Genomic DNA, 26,721 nt, shown 5'->3' on the forward strand with positions numbered 1-26,721 from the left:
TCCCTTTATTTAATTCTTAATGAATATTATCCCCGTATATGAATTTACGATACAAATTAAACACCAGAGAAGTCAAAGTTCTATTATGTGGGCAGATCATGTAGCACAGAGTATATTGCTCAAAACAGTGCCCCAAGTCACAGAGCTAGTACAATAGGGTGTTAAAATGAACTTGTATGTGAATCCTAAGGCAAGCAATAACAAAGTGGGTTGTAATTCACGTTACCTCTGTAGAACTTCTAAAACATGATTAACCAAGAGCCAATTAAAATCCTCCTAAAAACCTCTCCCCACTATGGGCCTCAAAGGACTGAGGTGTGATTTCTTAGGAAGGAGCTGTGCTATGTGCTCTGCACCCTCATGAACATTTGATACATTAATTTTTTCATTTCTACCATGTTAGGAGGTGTATAGTAGTACATCAGCATGCTTTAGTCTTTAGATTGATAGAGGATAAAAGCCAGTGTTTGTGGTTTATAGTTATATGGCTTTTGAAAAAAGCATATGTATTCACTACTTCAGTCAAGATACAGAACAGTTTCATTCTAGAAAATTTCCTCATGCTGCACTTCTGTAGTCAATGAGCCTTGCCTCCCTTAACACCTGGCAAAAATCTACTCTTCTTTAACTGGATAGTTTTGCCTTTTCCAAATGCCACATAAACAGACTGATAACATAATTGTTTAGGTCTACTTTCCTTCACTTAGTAAGATGTATTTGAGATGCATCCATATATGCTTGTATGAATAGTTTTATTGGCAAAGATACCATATTTATTGGCAAATGGATGTACCATAATTTGGTTACTTATTCACTGCTTGAAGACATTGGATTTTTTTTTTTTAGTTTTAGCAATTATCAATAAAGTTAATGTAATCACGTGCCGGTTTTTGTTTAAATGTTAAGTATTTAATTTATCCAGGAATGAGATTGGTGAGTGACCTTGTAAACATGTTTAATTTTGTGAAAAACCAACAAACTATTTTTTCTTTTCTTTTTTTATTTAGTTGTAGATGGACATATCTTTCTTTCTTTCTTATTGATTTTAAAAAATAAATGAAGCAGAATGCATTATAATCCTTATTACATTTATACAGCACAGTTTTTCATGTCTCTGGTTGCATATAAAGTATGTTGATACCAATTCATGTCTTCATACATGTACTTTGGGTAATGATGTCTATCACATTCTACCATCTTTGCTAATCCCCTGCCCCCCTTTCCCTCCCACCCCTCTTACCTATCTAGAATTCATCTATTTCTCCCATGCTCCCCCTCCCTATCCCACTATGAGTCAGCCTCCTTATATCAGAGAAAACATTCAGCATTTGCTTTTTGGGGATTGGCTAACTTCACTTAGTATTATCTTCTCCAATGCCATCCATTTACCTGCAAATACCATGATTTTATTCTCTTTTATTGTTGAATAAAATTCTATTATGTATATATGCCACATTTTTTATTTTATCCATTCATCCACTGAAGGGCATTTAGGTTGGCTCTACAGTTTAGCTATTGTGAATTGTGCTGCTATAAACATTGATGTAGTTGTGTCCATGTAGTATGCTGCTTTTAAGTCTTTTGGGTATACACCGAGGAGAGGGATAGCTAGGTCAAATGGTGTTCCATTCCCAGATTTCCAAGAAATCTCCAAACTGCTTTCCATATTGGCTGCACAAATTTGTAGTCCATTTCACATTCCCACCAGAAAGAAGACTTCCAGTTATTCTTCCTAGTAATGTTAGTCTCTGACTCATTTAATTTTAGCCCTTTTCATACATGTGCAATGGAATTGCATTTGGTTTTTGCATTTCATTTTCCTAATGAACTAAGCATGTGCAGCATCATTTGTTTAACATAATCCCTCTGAGTAATAAATTATTACTTCTTAATAAATTATCTGTTTAAATATTTTGCTTATTTATTAACTTAGTTGTATGTTTGTAAATTTTAAGGGTTATTAATTAAATATATTTTGAATACAAGTCCTTTGATATGTGATTTATCCAAGTTTTCTCCTCTAACATGGCTTGACTTTTGATTTAATTCATGGTGTTCTTCCCAAAGCAAAAATTTTCTTTAATTTTATGAAATCCAGTTTATAAATATCTTCTTGTATAGTTAATGCATTTAGAGTCATATCTGAAAATCTTCTTGCATAATTCAAATTACAGAGATGTTTTTTCTCTATTTTCTTCAAGAATATTTAAAGAATTATGATCCACTCTTTGGTCAATGAAAAATGTTGACCTTATCTATGTATAAGGTAGAGATTGTTCAGAGTGAACAACTTTCCTTGATGCTTAGTGACAAAGCATTTAGCCTTTTATCATTAAATATTAAGTCAGATGTGAATTTTTTTCACAGAAGTCTTTGTTAGTTTAAAAAATTCTCAAATCCCAGTTTTCTGCAAGTTTACTTTTACTCTTGATTGAATATGAAAATTTTCAATGATTTTTCTGAATGTAAAAATATTCACATTTTTGTTTTTGTTAATATTAGTAAATTATATTGTTTCATATTTTTAGTTTCATAGTCACCTTTTCAATCCTGAGATAAATTGAAGTTGGTTGTGGTCTGTTATTACTTTTATACATTGTTGTATTTGTTGCTAAAAAGTTATTAAACTTTTTAAATTCTGTGTTCATCAGTGATATTTTACACACATGCATGCGCGTGCGTACACACACACACACACACACACACACACACACACACATCTCCCTTTAGTTCTGATATAGTGTAATGGAAGCTACATAAAATAAATTGGAGAGTTTCCTTACTTATCCATTTTCAGAAGGAATTTACGTAGATTGGGTATTATTTATTTCTTGAAAGCACAAGCTTCTAAAGTTTTCTGTGTGGGTGACTTTTTTAAAATTACATATTCAGTTTCTTGTATTTGAATATAGTGAAGAATCAATTGTTTATTTTTTCTAAGTTCAGAAATTTGCATCATTTTAAAAAAATTATTGCTCATTTAAACTATTGATTTAAGTGCCATGTAGTTTCTTCTCAGTATTTATTTAGTTTCCATTCCATCTTTCTGGAACTATAATAATGTTTCCTCTTTTATTTCTGATATTGGTAACTTTGTGCCATCTCTCTTTTTATTCGTTATCAGTCTGGATAATTTTTATTGATTTTAGTGAACTTTTAAATGATTGACTTTTAAAAAAACTTTTACCCATTCATTATTGTTATGGTTTGAATCTGAGGTGTCTCCCAAAAGTTTATGTTATAGTGCATAAATATTAAAGGTAAAATGTTTAGATTATCAGAGCAGTAACCTAGTCAGTCAAGCCTAATTTGAATGTACTAAGTAGGTGGTAACTGTAGATAAGTGAGCCTTAGCTGAAGGAGGTGAGTCACTGGAAGCATGTCCTGGAAGAGTGCATTTTCATTTCAGCTTTCCTCTGCTGGGCTCTTTTCCTTCATGATGTGTCGCCTCAGCCTGAATCCAGAACAATGGAGTTGTCCGTCCATGGATTGAGACCTCTGAATCCATGAGCTAAAATAAACTTTTCTTCCTCTAAGTTCCTTTTGTCAGGTATTTTGGTCATAATAATGAAAAGCTAATTAAAACATCCATCTATTATAAATTTGACTGATTCCCATTCTTTATTTTTTTCATATTGTTGTTTATTTTGTATTTTATTTGTTCTTAATTTTCTATCTTCTTTAAGTTGAAGCTTACAATACTGATTTTAGACCTTTATTCTTTTATTCTTATCATTCCATTGCTGTCTAGCTCACATAGGTTCAGACAAGCAGTCGGCAGTATTTACTATTTTTGCTTTTTGTAAAAAACATGTACTAAACCTGTGGCTGATCTTCAGATTTTCTCTTTCCCTTAGGTTTTCATGATTTGTTTATGATGGTGTTGTGTATGCTTTTTGTACTTTTGTTTATCTTGCTTTGTGATCATTAACTTCCTGGATTTGCCATTATATTGTATAAATCAAGTTCAGAATACATTTAGCCCTTTTTTTCATTCAAAAATATGTTTCCTGTGCCAATTATGGGATCCCAATATCAAAACATGAGACCATTTTATATTGTTCAGCCCATCACTTAGGCTCTGTTTATGTGGCTTGTTATTTTTTGTTTGTTTGTTTCTTGTGTTTTTTTTTTTTTTTCCTTTGCTACATTTTGGAAATGCTATATAATCAAATTCTATATCTTTAAGTTAAATAACAATATTTTCTTCATGTCTAATCTGCTCCTAATTTTTTTAATTAATATTTCATATCATGTATTTTATGTACTTATGTTAAGAATTTTCACTGGGTGTTTTCTGATATCCATTGTGCTTATGATATTCATGTTTCTCTTAAATACTTGAATACAGTTATGATAATCAGCTAGATTTAAATCCTTGTATGATAGTTCCATTATTTCTATCATTTATATTTATCTTTCAGTGGCCTGTTTTCTATCCTGGTTATTGTTCATAAATTCCTGCTTCTTTTAATGTTTAGCAATTTTTATTGAATATAAGAAATTATGTTGTTTCATCATTGAACGTGTAGATTTTGTTTTGTTTCTTTAAAGAGCATTGGGCTTTTTCTTATAGGCACCCATGTCACTTACAGATCATTTTCTACTTGTTGAACCCTATTTTTCAGATTTATGGTAAAGTCAAGAATTCAACTTTCAGAGTCTTCCTTTAGATTGTGATAGCATAATTATGGTAATATAGCATCATATATTTACCCTAAATATTGGACTCATTAGACTTTACTGAAATTATCTGCTTATTAAAAAAAACATGGTGGAGTCTCTTTGAAATGAAATAATCTTATTTACTGCTCAGAGATCTTGATGTGATTTATATCCATTGAATGAATGCATGGATGGAAGGATCAAAGGCAAACAGGAAAGCAGGAAGGAAAGAATTAATTCTGAGCTGAGAACTTTCCTTCAGTGTTTTGTGATAGACTGGCAAATATGTAAATGAAAAAAAATGCCAATACCTTAAGCTTTTTACTTATGATTTCTTTTATTCTGAAACCTGTTATAATCATCCCAGTAGATGATTGTAGACTTCCATAATTTCTATATCCTAATATATCTTTTTCTCATTATTCCTTCAATTTCATATTTTTTCTGTGCTCTAAAAAGACTTCCTAGAATTATATCACCTGATATGTTTGTGGCACATTCTCATAAAGATATTTTGCTTCATAAAGTACATCTTCAATGAATTCATTTTTTCTGAAACTCTTTAGTACATTAGAGCAATTTAATGACCTCAGCAACTTTATAAACTGCACCACAAGTATTTTTTTTTCCTATTGTGCTTAGAAAATAAAATATAAATTACCATTTGTATGTGCAAGTAAAACTACAAGGAGTAATGAAAACAGTATTAGACATAATATTGGCCACTGAAGATGTCTAGGCCCCACTCCCTAAAGTTTGTGACTGTGCTACCTTTTGTGGTAAAAGATTCTTTTCAGTTGAGATAAACATTGAGGACTAGAGGTGAGAAAATTATTTTGGAGTAGGATGGTGGGCTCAACTGAATTATGAATGCTTAAAAGTGTAAGAGAAAAGCCAAAGAGAAGCTCAGAGAGATAAGGATGTAATAGAGAAAGAAGATTAAAAGTAATAGGATGTGACCCAACATTTGCTGGTTTAGAAGATGGATAGCACAAGGCAAGGAATGATGACAGTCTTTAAAGCTGGGAATGGTCCTTAGCTGACAGTCACCAACTAAGTAAGGGTCTAGTGTACTATAACAGCAAAAACCACAATTCCCCAAACCCTGAATGTGCAAATAAAGAAGACCCAGAAAGAAATCCTGTACCTCTTTAACACTGATTTTATTCAGGGAGACCCTGTATTAGTTTTATATTGTTATTATAACAAATTACTACAATCCTGGAGACTTAAAAGAGCACAGAAGTATTACTTTACACTTCTGTAAGTCAGATGTTCAGTGCTGGTCTCACTAGAGAAGTCGTGTTGACAGGAGGTGTTCCTTTTTCAAGCTCAAAAGGAGAATCTATATCTTGCTTTCAGCTGAGGGATAGTCCCAGAGGTCACAGCTTTCCTTGGCTCATCCCCCACTTCTTTAATCTTTCAAGTTAACAATTTTTGGTAGAGTCCTTTACATTCCCCCCTCTTTTGACCTTTTCTTCTGACTTCCTCTTCTCTTCTTAAAGAATCATTAGATTATATTAGACTAGATTAGATTAGATTCTTTTAAAATGAGTTTTGTATGTCAAGGTTGTTAACATAATCACATCTACAAAGTCCCTTTTTCCAAATAAGCTCAATTGCTCTTGTGAATAGAATGTGGATATCATTGGAGGACCTATTATTTTGGTTTTCATAGACTCTTCCTGGACTTCTGTCCTAAAGAACTATAAAATAATACATTTGTATCGTTGAAATCCAATAAATTTGTGGTAATTGTAATTTGTTATGGCAGACATAGACAACCAAGGTAAGTACCAATAGCACTTTCCAGAAAATAACATCTATTTCATGCTTTACAGTTCTAAGAACAAGAATTATATATACGCATCCTGATTTAGTCTTATAGTGAGCACTTTTATTAGCATACATTGGAAAAAAAAACCCTAATGTAGAATTTCAATTACATATAGACCAAACACTTAGGTTTCAGAATTTGTTCTGGGTTTCATACCTGTCACTGGGTTCATTAGCAAGATACTTAGCCACTTTGACCCTTATTATTGATTCCATTTATAGATAACTCTAATTCAACTGTGAATGATTAGGTCCAGGTCCCTCTATGGATAGCAATTCTGCCACCACCACCCCCACCATAAAATGGCATAATATTTGCATGTAACCTATGAACATTTTCCACATACTTTAATTTCTAGATTGTTATAAACAATGTAAATATAAATGCTATGGAAGTATTTGCTATACTGTACTGTTAGGGAATACTGAGAAAGAAATATCTGTTCATGTCCAGTACAATTGTTTTTCAGAATATTTTCAATCCATGTTTGGTTGGATCTGTGAATTCAGAATTCATAGATATAAAAAGTTAACTGTAATGGAATTTATCTCATATGTTTATTGAAGGAATTATTTTACTAAAAAGCATTCATCATGATACTATATACATAATGATAATAATGACTAAATAAAAGGCAAATACTATTATTGTTATTTAGGGCAGAATGGTTAATAATTATTAAATGAGAAGGTTAATCTACCTTTTCTAATAGAATTCAACATTATCTGGACTTTCTACACATTTTCTTTAATCATATAGTAAAAAAAATATAGATCCCATGTTAGACATGGACTAAGATGTAGACATTTATTTCACTGACTTATAACAGAAAAAATATTTTTGAAGTTGCTAATAATTAAATAACTAATAGCAAACATGCATGTACTATATAAAATTACTACAAACTTTTTGTTTCATTTTATTTTGGTTTTTACAAGGATGTAATGGGATCTACTAGACTAGGCAGTGAGTAAATTGGAGAAAGGTTTTTGTAGTAGGTACTGTTTGAGTAGATACCTGAAGAGTGAAAAAAAAGTTTAGTAGGTAATCAAAGGGTAGGATGTTTCAGGCCACAGAGAGATGAACTGAATAAGGAGAATGCCAGAGATAAGGACTTAATCACAACATGAAATTCTCACCAGAAACCCAAAGCAAAAGGCATCTTTGAATGCTGTTTTTGGACCAATGACTAGTAGAGATGGTTACATAAGTATACCTATAAAATTACACACAAGCTCCTGTGTGAGGGCACACACACACACACACAAGAGAGTGAATCAGAAAGTTTACATTGTCCTTGAGAATTCAGGAAGAGAGGGTGACTCCAATATGTAATCAATCTTCAGCTTAATCTACAGGTGTTCTGGCATGCCTAAACCTGTGCATTATAATAATAGCTAACATATTTTTTACATTGTTTTCATGTGTGTCACACAGTGTTAGAAGCTTTTCAATTGTAATTAACTTGCCCCTCACGACAATAATATAAGGCATATTCTATTATTATATTCATATGGTACATACATGAAAGCTAGAAATTAAGTAATTTTTGTAAGGTCACATACCTAACAAATGGCAGAATTTGGATTTGAGTCAGGTAATCCAACTCTACAACACACATCCCTAACCACACAGTATTTGCAATACACATAAGAGATACTTTCATGATACCAGATATGCTTGTGAGTAACAAGCTTCTGGGAAAAATTACACTCATAAGTGTACATTAACCTTCCCAACTATATTTTATAAGTTCAGTTGCAGAGTACCATCTAGTAATAACTGTCTATGAGATCCCAACAAAATATCTTTTTTACATGTCAATCTTGAAAAGTGTAATAACTCTTCATGAGCAAAGTTCTGAAAAATAATTGAAATGAGTCTGCAAAGCAGAATCCAGACAGGTATTTATCATATGTGCATTTAGAGATTAGTAACTGAGACTGGAGTTCCTACAAGAGGTTTGAGTATTCCTTAGGAGGTAAAAGTCCTAGGACATGGAGACTGATGGATGACAGAGATAAAAGGAACTGTCGCTGTTAATGCTCAGGTTTCCGGCTTGCACAACTGGGTCATGATCAAAGCTCTCACTGGGACTAAGAACATAAGAGGAATTACAGATAGAGCAGGAAAGGTAAATCGGATTTGGTCGGGTTGGTATTGACATGGTGATGAGACATGCAAGCAGGGATGTCAACTTGCGTATATGTACTTAAGAGTCAAAATACAGATATAACTAAGTAGATCACTTTGGAGCTTGTCAATGTGCAGACAACCATGAAATGCAAATGAATAAACAAGATCCCTTGAATCAGTATATTGATTCAAGGAACAGAAGATAATGGAGGGACATGAAGATCTGAAGGGTTTTATAAAAGTGAAAAGAGAGATATCCTTAGAGATATGAGGAAAACTATATCCTAGAAACTAAAGGAAGAGAGGTTTTTCTTGCAAATATTTTTTCTGAAATATATAATACTCTAGGAAAATATCAGGCTACTGTGAACAATTTTTTATGTGATGTAACAATGTTCGGTTGTCTTACCAAACTGAAAATCCAAATCTACAGTGGCGAGTATAGAACTCTTTCTGATCAGGTTTGTATCAGATAGATGTTATAAAGATAGCTTATCCTATTTTTCTGCTTCCTTTTGAGGATGGTCATAAAATTGGCATCATTGAAAGCTGGTGGAAATTCTTTTGTTCTCCATTTTTTGAGAAATATCTTATCACTGCCCAGAAGAGAACATGCACACAGGAAAACTGTTTAGATTATAAGCAGTACTTATCTTTTTTCCTAAAAATTGTATTTAATGTTTTGTTAGTCTTTATGATCTTAAGAAAGCTCTATGATAACTATAGATGTTGTTCTCATGCCTGTCAACACCTGTGATTTTAAGATGTCATCAAGGATGACAATTCTTTAAAATTCTTTTTTTCCCATAACTCTGAAAAGAAGTGGCAACTTCTTTAATTGTTAGTATTTACTGTACAGAAATTCATTAATTCATTTATCAACATATTTATGCAATAAGTATAAAACATATTGTGTTTCAGGCATTACACTTGAGCTAAGGACACAGAAACAAAGAAAAGAAGATGTCACTACACTGTTGGACAATGTCAAAATCTATGACCAGAAGAGGACTTCCATCTCACAATGTGTGTACATGTCATCCACATTTATAAATGGGTGATTAAAACACCTTATAATGTATAGATTTATAATAGATGTGCTAGGATAATGTCCATCTCTCATAAGCACTGCAGTCTTGGTTTGGGTGATGGATGGTTCTTATGTATTTGGTTTTCTACATCCTTTAAGCTTGGACTTCCTCTTCCATTTGGGGGGATAAATTGAGTAGTATTTCATGTGAGAATTGAAGTGTTCTACATTGTAATTTTGATGCACTATGCCCAAATCCTCTCACTGGAGAGAAGGGAAAAGAGGTATAAACTAACCAAGTGTCTAAAGACAAGAGTGGTTTTCTTGCACATAGCAGTAAGTTAAAAAATTAGCACAAAAGATAACAGGACAATAAAATACAAAGAGGCAGCCAAGCACATTATAGACAAATAGTGAACTCCAGGGTTTATATCCTTGGCAAAGCAATTCTAAGTTTCAAATCTGGAATTCACTTCTGATAAGATCAGAGTGATAACAGAGGCAGTTTAGTTTAGGATGGAAATAGTTATTTGTGTAAAAACAATAGAATGCTTAGTGCCTATCTTTTGGGAGAGCTGCTACACAGTTAATGGAAACAACAGATGGCTTAAAGTACCAGAAGTCTTGTGGGAGAAAACAAAAAAGAGATGTTGACCATGCTTTTATACTTTGTGTCTAAAAGTCTTTATATCAATGTCATATTATTGATACTGTTTGTAATATCCATCCACTTGCTCTACAGCTATTGAGTTATGGGTTATGCAATGCATAAATATATTTGCTGGCAATTCTAGCTGTAATACAGACCTTGTTCTATAGTGGGATTGGAGAAGAATTCAGAAATATGATTAGGTGGATTGTGCCATCAATCCAGAGATAGTCAGTAGATGTGAATGGTGCTCTTCTGGAGTTACCGGATGTGATGCTCCTGGCATTGGTGAGATTGTGTAATACCACTGTTTTGTAGTTTTTCTCTATCTTCCAGCATCTGCCATTTTGTCCTTCAGGATAGAAAAAAAAAACATTTTTGCTTCTTCCTTAATTCTGAAACTATAATTTGTTACCTTTAATTTTATATATTCATTTTGGGTAGACTTAAAAATCTATTGTGTTTATTCCTATCCTTTAATACTTGTTTTAGTCAGCTTTTTTACAGCTGTGACTAAAAGATATGATCAGAACAGTTATAGAGGAGGAAAAGTTTAATTGGGGACTCACAGTTTCAAATATGTCAATCTATAGACAGGAGGCTCCATTTGTCAGGGCTCAAGGTGAAGCAAAACATCATGACAGAAGTGTGTGGCAGGAGGAAGCAGCTCAAAGGATGATCAGAAATCAGAGAGAGGTCTCTACTTGCCAGATACAAATATACCCCAAAGCTACTCTCCCAATTCCCACCTCCTCCAGCCACACCCTACCACTTCAGTTACCACTAAATTAATCCCTACCAGAGGATTAATCATTGATTGGGTTAAGCTGTCACAACCCAATCATTTATCCTCTGAATCTTTTTGCATTGTCTCATATGTGAGATTTTGCAGGACACTGCAAATCCAAACCATAAAAATACTTAATAAGGCTATTGTTCATATTTTTCCATGTTTAAACAGCAAAATGATGATACATACACTCATATCTACCATATATCCTTATTTATTTAAGGATTACAAAATAGTTATTACTCAAATAGTTTATCACATATGCATATTATAAAAGGCATGCATTTTTATGGTACCATTTTTTAATTGTGTCAGTACATAAAAATAGGAATATTCAAGTAGCATTTTAATATCTAAAATAATTCAGACCCTAATAAATTCATTTTTACAGAGTCTCACAATAGTATACCTTTTTGCTTGTGATTGTCTTTAATTAATTCAGCTACACTTATTAGTGCTCTCTATACTTTAATGTATATTTATATTATTCTTACTCATAATTTAATTATAATTTCAAAATTCTTACTGGTAAATAAGAATGAGTCCCCTATATTTCAATAGTACTAGAAGATACTCTTAAACTTGCCATATCTTAATTATACGAGTGAAATAAGAAGAGAAGAGGGGACAATAGGAAGTAAATGTTATATCAGTGCTGAAGTTGGATAAGGGAATTGGGATAAGCTAGAAGAATGATGAAACAATCAGATTTTAAGAATCTGAACTGTAATGATAACTTATTTTCGTGAGCTTACATATCAACTATCTCCTCAGAAATTTAACTATCCCTTATCTATAATTTGGCATCAGCTAGATAAATGGAAAAAATAATTCCATATATTTAAACACGAGGTTTCAATTAGCAAAGTCATAGTTACCTGGATGAAAGCCTGTGCCGTAGCTAACATGGACCCAGACAAGCAAACCCACAGGGGAAAATTAACTAATTCATGTGGGTTTTAAATCTGGAAGGCCATAACTAAATTTCATTTTGTTTCATTCATTAAAATTAAATCTTCTTATTAGTTTTCTAACTTATATGTCATTGCAATAGTTCTGGTAATTCCAGTAAGATGAAGACAAAAATTACTTTGACTTTTGGAAACTGAACATTTAATGGAAGACTTGCTTCATTTGTTGTTCCCTGTGATATTCACTGATATGTGATGTTCAGAGACCTGTGCAAAGATAGAAAGGGTCCTTGCTCTCAAAATTCACACAGTAAAGCTTCCTTTGTCACACTTCTCATAACCAGGGTCCTTACTGCCCAATCATTCTCTGCTTGCAACTCAATTAAAATTCTGTTATCAAAGAAACATGTTTTCATTTCAAATATCATTCACTTGAGAATGTTCTTTATCTGTGTTTATATCTTTGTGTTTTTAATTCACTACTATACTGCTTTTAGCCAAGTAGAATGTTCAGATTATCAAAAAAAAATAAGACTATTCTTGTATTTATAACCATGTAACTCTTGGTTTTGATGTCATGAAGATTTTTTTCCTGAAATTTCTTGAGTGACTTGTAGATAGTGTTTACAGCCTAAACTTCTTGGCAACATTAGTAATTTTGGAAACAGAAATGCAGCAATGATTTTATGGATCTTTATACTCTTATCAAGCTATCTGGCTTGAAACCTTGTGTATGGTAGGAGATTTCCCCAAAAGAAAAGTAACATTTAGTTAGGTTAGGTGTCAAGTTGCTAGCTTACACTATATAAAAGTCAATATGTACCAAGTCATATTAGTGAATTTCATCTACACTGCTAGGAGGTTGTTGAACTCAATTATAGAAATGTGCAGAGCTCTATTTGATGTGTGAGGAGGTTAGGAGACCACAATCAATTAAAAAGAACACATGTATATCCTGTTCTGGGAAACAGCTGTTTTGGTATCCCTTGTTCTGCTTCTGCTTTATTTTTTTCTCTGAGTTTTCCTCTGAACACAAGAGAACAAAGAGTTTAATAATTCCCTAGTTTCATTTGGAATTGTTTTGTCAGCAATATCTAGTAAGAAGTCATGAGTTTGTGTTTTACTTGAATGAAGCCTCAGGCTACTACAATTAAACATGCTGTTGTGTTTTTTTTTTTTTTTTTGTAGCAAAATCATTTGAAAATGGACAATATTTGGACATTTATGGAATTACAAGGGACCAGGCTGGGGAATATGAATGCAGTGCGGAAAACGATGTGTCGTTCTCAGATGTGAAAAAAGTAAAAGTTGTCGTAAACTGTAAGTCTCATCACCATTTATCAAGATAACTTCTGATAAAATATTAAATACTGTGGAAAAATATTGTCTGAAATTGCTGCTGCTATTTTTTAAAAGGTGGTCTATTGGTAACTATCACCTGCTGACAGTGAAAAAGTATACCTGTTGGAATATTGATCAAATTGTTCTGTGTAACATCAGCTGTCCCAGCCAGTCCCCCAGAATTATATCTTTTCCAAAAGATAATTGTTTTTTATTGTTTTTTTTTTGTTCTTTTTAGTTATACATGATAGTAGAATCCATTTTGCTATGATTATACAAGCATGGGCTATATCTCATTCTAGTAAGGACCCCATTCTTGTGGATGTTCAGACAGCATTTGATATTATGAGCAAATTGAAATGTTTCTAGAAGGTGGCACCTTCTCTTTCCTCCCTCATGGGTTTCCCCTGGTGGACACAAGAGGAAGTTTAAGTGTGTAGCTCTATTCAGACTTGATGTAGCCAAAGTGTGATAGTCTCCACTTATGGAGAAGACCTGTGCTGTGATGCTTATATACTACTTGAACAGTTTAATTGTATTTAGCTTGGAAATTTTTGAAAAAAATAAGAAAGATGTTTTCCATTGTTTTAGTCAGTTTTTTTGCTGCTGTGACTAAAGCCCTTATCAGAAAACTTGTAGAGGGGGAACAGTTTATTTGGGGGTTCATGGTTTCAGAGGTGTCTGTCCATAGATAGCTGGCTTTATTCCTCAGGGCTCCTGATGAGGCAAAACAACATGGCAAAGAAGTATGGAAGAGAGAGGCAGCTTAGATGATGATCAGAAAGCAGAGAGAGAGACTATACTCACCAGATACAAACTATATACCCCAAAGCCATGCCCCAAATTCCCAGCTCCTCCAGCCACACCCTACCCACCTTCAGTTATCACTCAGTTAATCCCTATCAGGGATTAATTCACTGATTGAGTTAAGACTCACAACTCAATTATTTTCCTCTGAATTTCTTGCATTATCTTACACATGAGCTTTTGGTGGACACCTAATATGTAAGCCATAACACCATGAACATCATTATTAGAAAGTTAGAATATAAGTCAGCTACTTGCAGAACCATCAATGTTATTAAATCACACCCTTTGTCTAAATGCCTCCAAAACACTTGAAATAAGACAATTTTCTAATAACATCCTATTGCATATCTTATTGTCTCATAATAATGACTAAAGTTGACTTTACTCTTTAAAAATGCCCCTTAGTCTTTCTTTCAAAAACGTTCACATCCTTTAACTTTTTTCATATAAAACACCTTTAGGATAAGAATGCTTTACCAGAAGTATATACAACCTGCATCTTACTTTTTTCATTCCATTTATACATCTTTCTGCATATGACCCTTGGTAATAATTGCACATTGTGTAATGCCACAGATCAGAGGAATTGTTCCAAGTATATCCAGGAATGCTAACACTAATCAGTAGTTATTCCATATTAATATACATTTTTCAGTCTCATGAGCCAAAAAAATAACTTTCAGAACATGCCTAGCAGTTGAGTTTTCTGCCAGATCAAATCACTGTCATCAACTAGCATTTGTAAGTGACTCATGTATACACTAGGGGTTTAACTGTCTCTGTTAAACCAAGAAAATGTGCATGATACCGTATCAGGATAGCAGTTTTTGGAGCAAGATTTTTCAGAGTGCTCCACAAACAAACCGTGGTAGAATCACCAGAGAAGCTCATTATAAATGGGAATTTCTGGGCTTCACATAAATCCTGTTGAATCAGAATCCTTGGAGTATATGGCCTAGATTTCTGCATTTTGACAAGTTCCCATTGATTCTCAGGACTCTTGTTACAGAGGGCTAGTGCTCATACCTCTGGAACTTTCTGAAATAAGAGGTAACAAATAAGAAAAAACTACCAACCATTTTATTAATGACATACTTACCTGAATATATGTGAAGTGATTTTATTACTGGAGGGTTGGAAAAAGAGAAACATGATAATAATTAAGGAGTAATATTTTTTTAGCAGTGACTACTAAGAAATGGAAAAGTAGAGTTAAACTTGACAAATAAGCCAGGAACACAGCCCAGCAACCCAGCCTGCTTAAAGTCTCAGACCTAAAAATATGCCTTTGGTAGGGATAGCACTGAAAACCCACAAGCTATATGGATTTGCATGGGCCCATACTCCATACATAATCTCCATTTTCCTTTGTTTCATATGTTCTTTTTTTCCTCTAACTTTAGTTTATTGTTATTTAAAATTTAATCTGATTTACAGTTTTCACAAATGGCTGAGGACTTCAGACTTTTGAAGATTAAGTTAAGGCAGTAGAAACATGGAGAAAGAAAGACACATCAACCCAATTAAGTTGTCCTATAAAGGGTATGGATAGAGAAGAGAATCCATCCCATAAATCAAAAAGACAGAAACTGGAAGAATAAGATATCAAGAACTACAAGGGTTCTGCTAGTTTCATGGATGCTGGCAGTAGACAGACACAAAGGTCAGGTTAGTGCTCTGAGCAATAGTCATAACCAGAGTATTGTCATTTTCTAGCATTAGTTTCCCAAGCTCCAATGAGTATACCGTGTTATGATGAGGACTAGCTGACTCCTATACATATCTTACATAGTAGCTATGCCATAGCTGAAGCAGTGAACTTGGGACACTAAGTTTCTTTATAACGGCAATGAGAAAACCTGCCCTTCGCCACAGAGGAAGACATTACATTTATTATAGTGGACCATAACCAAACCTGTCTTATGGTTCAAAGGGAGAACTACTTCTACCATCTAAGATTGTAAAAAAGAATCAAAAACAAATCTCTCAGGGTCTCTGCATGAGAAACTCTCAGAAGTATCAAAGTCCCGTGAAGAACTATCTTCCAACACAAGATGGAGCAGGAAAGTTTGGAGCAAAATTACTTCACCTGAAGAAAGTACTTGAATTCTTTTTTTATGATGCCAGAGAACTTAGAATAAGTATAGAAGATTCTGTGAATCACTCTATCATAGGAGGATAACAGGAAGATAAAGGTAAAAGTGGGAGAAAATGGAAGGGAAGTACTTTTTTCCCCATATTTTTATTGGTGCATTATAGTTGCACATAATGCTGAGATTCATTGTTATGTATTCATACATGCATATAATATGACAATATAATTTGGACAATATCATTTCCCAGTATTTCCCCTTTCCCTTCTCTCTCCCTCCCCCTGGTCCCCTTTACTCTGCTGATTTGTTAGGGAAGTACTTTCTAAGTCATTACATGGATTACCTTTTTAAATAATTCATTTCAGGTAAGTAAAGTAGAGTCATAAATGGAATGTTGCTCCAGCTATGACATTAATTTCCCTCTCATTAAGTAATGGATCCAACATAATTTTTAAGTAATTTTAAATAGTTTTGTCTTTTGCCTCTCATTGAATCATACTCTGAAAGCTTTTTATGAATGTTCCATGAAGTAGTGTTTCACAATGATTGTGCTTATTTGCCTTGTGTTTAATATTACTTGTGTTCTATAATACTGATATCACACATATACAAGTGATAGCTAAGGTGCATAAGTGTGTGTATGAACATTGCACATGTATTCCTGTTCGTGATAAAGTTCACAGAGTTTTAATTTGTGTAAACTGTCCCTTGAAAAGGCAAAGATTGAGAGATGCTTATGTATTTTACCAAGTTTATTTCCCAAAGGAAATTAGCCAAAACCAAACTTTAGTCCACCAAAGTTTAGAATTGAGCTCAGCATTCTCTGTTGCTAGCATGAAACCGCACATCACCTGATAACTTGCAGACTCCCTGAGGATGGTGTCAGGCCAGGATCAAGGCAGGTCTTCATTTTATTGCTCTTAATCAATATTGATTGTATATATGGAATTGAAATAGCTTTGTGAGTTATAATTTGAAGAGAAACTCTATTCTTTTTTCCAAAATAGAGTTCAAGATTAAATTTAATAAATTTTCATAAGCTCTAGTATATTCAGTCATGTGTTAAGTCAATTTGAGAAAGAGATTTAGGCCCCCTGTAAGTTTCAAATGTTTACTGTTTTATAATTTGTCTAATACATCTGCCACGTACACTATATATATAAAAAACACATGTATAATAAATAAGAGCCTATTTGAAAAAAATTGTGTGTCTACAACTTTAATACAGATTTCCATTCAATTTAGCCAAATAGATTCATGAGATGATTAATATAATTGACTTATAGAAATTGGGCTGGTTTGCTGATTGAATAAATCAGTTCCTTTTGAGTTACTCAAACAAAGACTTACTATAGGAGAAGAAAAGTTGTGAGCCACTAAATTTAGGGTGTGGGATTATTTCTGAATAAGGTAACTAGGTAATTATTCTCCTTGTATATAAATATATTTATTTTATTTATGTGTATATGTTTCTTATTAAATCAAAAACAAACTAAAATAATAAAAAAGTCACATACATTATCATTACAAGATCTTGGGAGGCTAAAACATATGTCACACACACACACACACACACATGAGACACAGAGAGATAGATACACAGATCGACAGAAATTTGGAGCAGTTAAGAAGCCAGTTAATTTAGTTTTGGACAGATTCCCCACCTTATTTGAACTTGTGTTGTATCTCTAGCGGTAGCCTCATGCCCACAATTTTTATTGTCAATTACAAAATGGAAGAATGAATAAGTCTCAAAAAAACCCATGGACTTAACTGAATGAGGGAAAACAGGAACTCCTGAAGACTGAAGGTCTAGTAACGAAAGGAGAGATCAGAGTCTAGGAAACCAGCAAAGCTAACTCATTGGATGTCAAATCATCATACAATGTAGACCTCTGCAGAAAAGCAGAATCCCAGGTCTTAGAAATCAGCAAAGCCTGGAAGATTCAGTTCTTGCTGTTCTATGGTCTTGTGACAGAGCTTTTTTTCTCTACTCTCTTATGTATTCTTGTGAGGAGTAGCTGTCTCAGAAATGTGGTCCTTGTAGTCAGATATGATTTTCTTGGCTATAGTTATCTTTTAGAAAATATTTAATTTTTAGTTGTGGTTGGACACAATACCTTTATTTATTTATTTTTATGTGGTGCTGAGGATTGAACCCAGGGCTTCCAATGTGCTGGGCAAGTGCTCTACCTCTGAGCCACAACCCCAGACCACTGGCTATAATTATTAACAAATAATTTACCATTTCATAATTAATGTGGCTTTGAGAACCTGGACAAGATTTACTTTACCTGATTTACAACTTTTACTCTTGTAAATTTGAGGCAATTATATGATATATATAATAAAACATTTACAAATATATAAGTGTAAAATCATTTTACTCTAAAATGTAAGCTCTATATGGGAAGAAGTTTCCCCCTTCTTTGAAAATTGATATGGTTCCTGTCACTTAGAGCAGTACCTAGTCTGCAGGAAGACATCAAAAATTAGTTATTGAATGAATGGATTATTAAAGAGATTAGATTCTCCCAGGTGAATAATTCTATTAGGCAAAAGAGAGAGGAATTATTAGGTTTGCTTCATAATTTTTTTCTCCCAGGAAAATGAGTACATGATATGTTGACTAACATCCTTCTGACACCATTTTTTTCCTACCAAAACTTTCAGGTGGATCAATAAAGATAACTTATAAATATAAAGTTGAGTATAAATATAAAGATATTTGTATAGTGATTTCATTTAGAGAGAAGCAGCATTAATTCCAGTTTTTACAGATGAAATAATTGAGATACAGAGATATTAAAATGTTTAATAGCTTCCCCGATTTTTAAGAACAAAACAGACATGAATAAAAGAGTTTATTAAATTAACTGAAAAATATAGAGAGTCAGCCAGATTAAAGTGAAAAGAGCTTTGGATATTATTTCAATCTTTACTCGTGATAGATTCATAGACTGACCATTTTACTTAGTATCAGAAATAATTTTGCATATACTTTGCAGTAAAGGAGAAATAATTCTTCCCATGGTCAAATAAATAGTAAATCCATTTTGAAGTGTGCTACAAACGAATTTTTTATTCAATATATCACAAGCACATATTTGTGCATTATTTTGCATCCACTACATAGTCATTTATGCAAATGTGCACCATATCTACCAATATAACTAGCCCCAAACATGTGGAATAGAATGACCCAAATAGTATAACTTAGAACAACTGTATCAAAGCCTAAAATGAGGAACCACAGGGGATAGGAAGAGAAGGAGAAGGCTTTTAGGAAAATTACCAGTTTTCTCAGGCTATTCATAAAATTTTCTCCAAAACCTTGGACAATTTAGGCAGACATGTCAAACTTAAGACTAGAAAAAACTGAAGATGATAAGAAGCCATCGTTGTAAATAAAGAGAAAATCCTGGCATTTAGTATTTGAGTAGGGTAAAAAAATGCTATTGTGGGACCAGAAGACAATGATTGTTGGAAATCATAGTCATCACCTTAGTTTTTATTTATGGCTCTATTTTATGCCCTATATAACTTTTTGTTTAACTCTTATTTTACATTTTATTATAATTTAGTCCAAATTTGTTGCTGTTTTTTTAAGATAATTAACACTTACTTAGCCATAACAATTCAGAGCATAAAAAGTACATTCAGTTTCCTGTACACTTCATATGAAGTACTAGTTCATATTCCATCTCTAGAGTAATAATGAGGCACTTCAGTACATCTACACATTCATTCATTTAGCTACTTATTGCTTAGCATGAGACAGTCAAGATGTCAGTTCCTAGGAAACTGGTGTCCAACAAGTTCACTCTCTAGAACAGGAGAAACACAAAAAAAATTATATTGTTACAATACAGTGTGACAAGTGATTTGATAAGCCAATCATAAAGTGCTATGCAAGGCTCAAAAATGCACAAAACACAGCCTTGAGGTATCACTGAAAGCATCTGAGAGGTCTTAACCCTGATGGAGTTTAAAATATGAAATTGAATTTGACAGGAAAGAAGGGTGTTGTAGATAGAAGCAGCAGCAGCATTTGCTTAGCCTCCTAGGAGTCAGGGGACAGGGAATTGTTGCTTAGTCAGGCTGCGGTGGATTGGAGTGAACCAAAAAAGGAAACAGAAAGAAAAGAACATGGGCACCACAGGGAAAGCAAGACCAGATTGCGTAGAAGTTAATGAATTCACATAGGGATACTTAGACCCAGTGCTTCACAATCAAACAATAATACCTTTGAGATAGAGCTATTCAGAGTAAACTCTGAATATTAAGCAAATGTGTTTAAATATTTTCATTTCCCACAACTGTGGAGAATACTTGGAAGATTTGTTTTGCCATGACAAAAGTAAGGGAGGGAATTAAAGTGATAATACTGAGAATAATTCGAACTGAAAGAGAAATAAGGAGCTAAGAAATCTGAGGGAAATCCCTGAAGGTATTGAACAGTGAATATGACAAACATATGGATAATCACTCCATAAACATGTTTTTAAATAAAACATTTTTTTTTCAGAACAACATAAAAAAGTAAGACTTATTTCTTTTCTCCTTGGAACCATGTGATATGAAAAGGTCAAATTAATTCTATGGTGTATGTGATCTTTCAGTTGAAATAAGACTGTTATTAAATATATGATTAAGGAATCCATGATTTCTTTTATTAAGGGAGATGAAATTGATTCTCTGTTTTAAATGTTACACATACACTTGGATTAATAACTAGTGTGCTGAGATTCTTTTTACTTAATGAGTCTGAGACCAAGTTGAACTTAAATGTGTTCTCCCAAACTTTTATCTAAATTTTGAGAGGAGTTTACTATTAATAATCTATGAGTGATCTTTTCCCCTTTGTTCATGAAAAATCAAAAATGTATCTGCAGCAATGATATACACATATTTCATTGTTCTTAGCTTTTCTAAAAGTGAAAGCTGAAATAATCTCATTTCTTAAAAAACATAAACAAAACTTTTTGCTAGAAAAATCTGTATTTTATTTAGAGCTCTTTCTAGGTTGACATTCATCACTTCAGAAAAATTGTGTATAAAGTAGTATATAATAAGGTTTGACAATCTGCTAGCAAAAAGGAAAAAACTTGTAACAGGGTGAAAATGCTCTGGGTTTAAAAGGACTCCATGCCAAACTGAAAAACAATGTTAAAGATAGGAAGGAAATAACAATAGAAAAACTACACGTATGTATGCCTACATACATACACTGCAAATATACACACATTTGTGATGGTGTATTTATCTAGATTTAAGTTCTTATGTTTTGCCAAACTGGCAAAGGGTCAAACTCAAAAATCACAAAGGGAGTTCTTCTTAATCTATTCTTCAAAATTATTTTAAAGTTGCAAACTTTGCATTAGTCCATATAAACATAGAGTTTATAAACTTGTATTTATCTAAATCCAGCTTTATCAGCATGCTTTCTCAGTGAATACATACATCAAGCAAAGTAATCTATGGAATTGAATTCTTTTTAACCCAACACTTGAGAGCCATTCACAGAATGGAGCAACATTGAATTAATCTTGGGTCTTTGCCATATCATCATGATTAAGCTTCACAGAAACTGCCAAATATTCTTATGCCTGATAGTGCACATGTTTATGAGGCTTGTGTATGTGTGAGAAGAAGTAGAATGGAATGATTAGGGGAAGAGTATGGCAGACATAGCATAAAAAAAGACAGTATATAGAAAAAAATTAGAAGAAAAAAATGGGAACAAAAGGGATCCACTTGTATAGCAATACTAAACTACATTATCAAAGACATTTATATAATAAGAAATAGCAATGAATTTAATATGCAGATTCCAGAATAACCACTCACAGAAATTACTGAATAATTCAGACTATGTTATATTCATCTGTAAATAAGTGGGTATAATTTGTTTTTTAAAATTTACTAGATGATAACCCACATTTTAAGTTTAGGTATTATAGAAAAAAGTAACATAATGAGGCATATTGTCTTAATGCATACTAGTTTTTCTGCAATAAGTCATACTTTAACCTAGTCTAAATAAAGAAGAACTCTGTGGTCTGGAACAGATGTTGAAAATGTTTTCTGCATTTAGGACAATCAGCAACATTTACAAGACAGGACAGAGGGAGGTATATCAATTAGGTGAAGTTCACAAATGCTTCATTCATTAATGCTGTTTCATCTTTTTGAGCATATTGGTTTTGTAAAGCCTTCTGTTTTTCTGTGGATAACCAAAGAACTTTGAAGCTCTGTGTAATTCACCTGCAGATACAGTCTTTGCTAAAGTCTCTCATGAGCAGTTCTTCATGCCCAAACAGGAAATGAATTAATCTGATAATTTATAACTTCTTTACACATTAAGTTGTGTAACTCCAAGAATCCAGTATTCTGATATACTCTGATAGAATCTTCTCATTATCTAATGCAATAAAGTTTTCAAGTTGTTTATCAGAATATGGCTTTATCTCCTTCCCACACCTACTTCTTGCACCACTTCATCCAGCCGGCTTTGAGCTTAGTTTGGGCCCTGTGAACAAATTCCCTTGAGGGAAATGCAAGCAGAAATGATACAGGCCACTTCCTGGAGTGCCCTAAAAAATTTTCATGCATGCTCTGCCTTGCTCATTTCCCCTCTCTGCTAACAGAGATAGTAATCTCAAGTACAACCTTCAAAGTTGCATGTTGATGATGACCAAGCTGCCATTACATTGAACCCTGGAATGACTGCGTGCAACAGAAAACTCTACTCTTTACCCATTTCACTGCTCACGTTTCACTGACCTAAACATTTTCCATGCATGCTCTTCATGTGAGAACTAAACTTCTCTTTTGCTGACTCATTTCATGTTCACCTTTATTTGTTCCCAGAATATAGTCTCCCCTGACTAATGCTATCAAGGATATATCCCAAAATACCTTGGGTAAAATACAAATTTTGTATTTTATACTACTTCAGAAATCTAGCTTAGAAGCAATCATAACAAGCTCCCGGAGAAAAGTATAGAGATAATGGCTGTCTCTTCCTCTGTGAAGCATAGCCAATTGAATTTCTGTTTGTAAATTTTGTGAGTTACAATGAAAAAAATCTTTGAGTATCATGCCTTTGAAGCTACCTATGGTTATACCTAAAATAAAATTAGATTCAAAATATCATCTGGCTATAAACCTGACATGAACTTTCCTGACAAATTATGACTGAAGAAAAAAAAAGAAATAGTGGTTGTAAAACCTCCCAAAATTAAAATGGACATAAAAACAGAATCTAGAAGGAATTTATACATATAAAAGGCTCAAGAGTTAAAATATGAAAAAAAAAATATCTGCCTAGCTTAACCTCATGGAAAACAGCAGCCCTACCTCTATAAAAGAAGACATAGACTTCATTTCCTTTTAAGAAACTTCCAGAATGTACCAAAGAGGAAATCAGACATCCCCCTTCAGTGTATGCTTGCAGCTTTTGAATGCAGTTGGAGTAGCATTCCTTTGCTTTCATCCACCTCTCTTTATCAACTGACCCATTGCATTTTATATTAGTCAGGGTTCTCTAGAGGAACAGAATCAACAGGAAGTATAATTATAAAAATCAGACTTACTAGGTTGGCTTAAGGGACCAGAAGCTAGATAGTCCACAATGGCCATGTGCAGGCTGGAGAGCTGGAAGAACCAGTAACTGCACAATCCAAGATGCTGAAGCCCTAGAACAAGAGGGTTCAATTGTGCTACCCTAGTCTGAGACCAAAGGCTTCTGGAGAATAACTGGCAGAGTCTGATTTGGAAGAGTGAAGAAGTGAGAGTCCAATATCCTCAGACAATCACAGCAGCAATCAAGAATCCATTCAAGAAGAATGGAGCTTGCATCTGCTGCTGCTTTCTTGTTCCTCCAACTTTTATTCCATCTAAGCCATCATCCTATTGGACAGTGCTGCCACACTCAGGGAGAGTCTCCATTTCAGTTGGCTATCAATCATGCCAATCACTCCTAGACACACTCTCACTGACAAACCCATAAGCCTCTAATCTTCCACATCTCTTAATCCAATCAAGTTTACAATTCAAACTGACCATTACATATTTCATAGGGTGTGTTTTTTTAAACTTTATGTGTGGAAACAAAAAGATGAGAAAAGGACTAGAACAACACAATAGAAAGTATAACTCCATTGGCTCCAAGAATTATGGTATCAGGGAACAGATTTAGACAAAATGAACTCAAGTAGATTTTTCAAGTTGTATTTGATTAGTCATTTTGACATCAGAAAGGGGAGAAGAGCTCTGGCACAAACTTGCTCTGCACTTGGCCTACATCAGTTAGGAAGATTGGGGAATCCTTATTCCCCACCTATCCCTGTGTGGGAAAGTGTTCATTCAAACTAACACTCTGCAAAGGAGGGAGAAGGAGGACTGGGAAAGCCTAAGTAATTATATACTAGAACAAGAAAAACAATAGCATATATATATATAAACAAACCCATTGGGCATGAACATCTTACTTAAATTATTGGCAATAACAAAAGGAAAATGACAACTTTTTTTTAAACACACTTACTATTAAGGACTCAGAGTTTGCTCAACAAAAATATAATAAAATCATAAAAAGAGACTGAGATGAAAGAACCAGAGATTAAAACAATAGGGTGCATTATAAGGATAACTACTCATGATGAAAAGAAAGCTGGTGACTTATTTCTTACCATTAATCATAAGAATATATATATATATATATATATATATATATATATACACACACACACACACACACACACACACACACACACCATGAAAATGCTAGAAGTTAGATAGGATAAGAAATATGTCTTTCCCAGCATAACTAAACTATGGCAATAGCAGACATACAATTGGGATCCAGAAAGTATCACAATTGCTGTTCTATGGGCAAAGTGCCCAACCTAGATGTTCCCTAGAGGTGTAGATTCTGGTTTGAACTTGCCAGTATTGAGAGATTACAGACAAAGCCTTGACCCTTTAGAGTAAGAAAAATCACATTAATGATAACCTGCTTCATAAAGTTGGGACAATGAAAGTATAACACACTCAGGGAAGTCATAGGAAACGAATAAACAACAACAACAAAAACAACCCACCCTGTCAGGTATACCTCAACTTTGACATGAAGTAAAAAGGCAGGGGAAGGAGTTGTGTGAAAGAAAAACATTCTTCTGAGAATTTGCAACCACAGGCTTACCTCAGTGATAAAAGAAAATGCAGTATTTTTGCAGGATACATATTAAACACAGGCATCAAAAATTTTCCAAAGTTGAAATTCTTCATACATAAGTTCCCAATTGAAAATCCAGTGCATAAAAGAGAAAACAAGCCCACAATGGAAAAGCAAGCAAACAAATAACTGTAGAATAAGAGATAAATACTAAAAATATTGGAAACATTCCAAATATAATGTGAAGAAACAGGATGTAAATATGCTTAAAGAAATCAAAATGGAATTACAATATGATGAAATAAAATAATGCTATCAAAATTGATCAAACAATTTTAAATAAACCTCTTCAAAAAATACCAATATCTCAGCTTAAAAGGAGAATCTCTGAAGAGCTATAACAAATTTCATACATGTGCATTAAATGTAAATACATTTCCTTTAAAGTTAGTAAGACAATGATGATGCTTTTATCACTTTTCTTACCAAGGCTGATAATATGATCAGGAAAAAATATGAAAAATAAAAGAACTTGAAAACAATAATTAAAATTCCCATCATCCTCAGATCATGTTATTGCTTTTATATAAACCTAGAAGAATTTACAGATAAATTAATATAACTAATGAGTTTATTATGGTTAATAGGTATAAGAGAAACATGTCAATTTTACATTGCTATAAAGCAGTAAATAGTTAAAGTCAAATTGAAAAAAATATTGTTTGCAATATAAACAAAACATAAATATAATTTAGATATATCTAATAAAGTATGCCTTTGGAGTCTTTGAAATGCAATTAAGAAGAGTTAAGTAAATATAAAGGTTAAAAATAACCAACAATATCTGAAAGACCAAAACACCCTCATATTAAAATATATTGTATGTTAAAATTCAAATTATAAACCAAAGTCAGCTTTTCATGAATCATGGTAAGCTAATTCTAGAATTCTTATAGAGGAGTTGAAGATGTGGCACAATGGTAGAGTGGTTGCCTGGTTTTGCATGAGGCCCTGGGTTCAATACCCAGCACTAGAAAAACTAAAATAAAATTTATATGAAAAAGATAAGATTCTTCTAAAGAAACAAACAAACAAACAAAATAGGTGGATAATGTGCCGTATCGAATGAATGTTGAAGTGTGTTATAAATGGATATTTTAAAAAGTGTGGGAATCATTTAACAATTGTCAGATCTACAACTGGTAAAAAGAGAGGGCTCCAAATAGAATCATGATGTTCAAGAATTTTGACATATGAGTCACACTGGTAGAGAAAAAA

The 26,721-nt window shown here is 33.2% G+C and overlaps 1 protein-coding gene across 1 annotated transcript in view; it reads left to right on the top strand.

The window, feature by feature from the left end:
* Window positions 1–26,721, top strand: part of NEGR1 (neuronal growth regulator 1) — an 805,991-nt gene that overhangs the window by 510,724 nt on the left and 268,546 nt on the right. Inside the window, exon 4 of the mRNA XM_081305503.1 lies at window positions 13,207–13,338. Coding sequence (XP_081161629.1) covers window positions 13,207–13,338 — 132 coding nt within the window. The remainder of the gene's footprint in view (window positions 1–13,206; window positions 13,339–26,721) is intronic.

Source organism: Spermophilus citellus, assembly GCF_964194105.1.
Source record: "Spermophilus citellus genome assembly, chromosome: 9".
Lineage (NCBI taxonomy): Eukaryota > Metazoa > Chordata > Mammalia > Rodentia > Sciuridae > Spermophilus > Spermophilus citellus.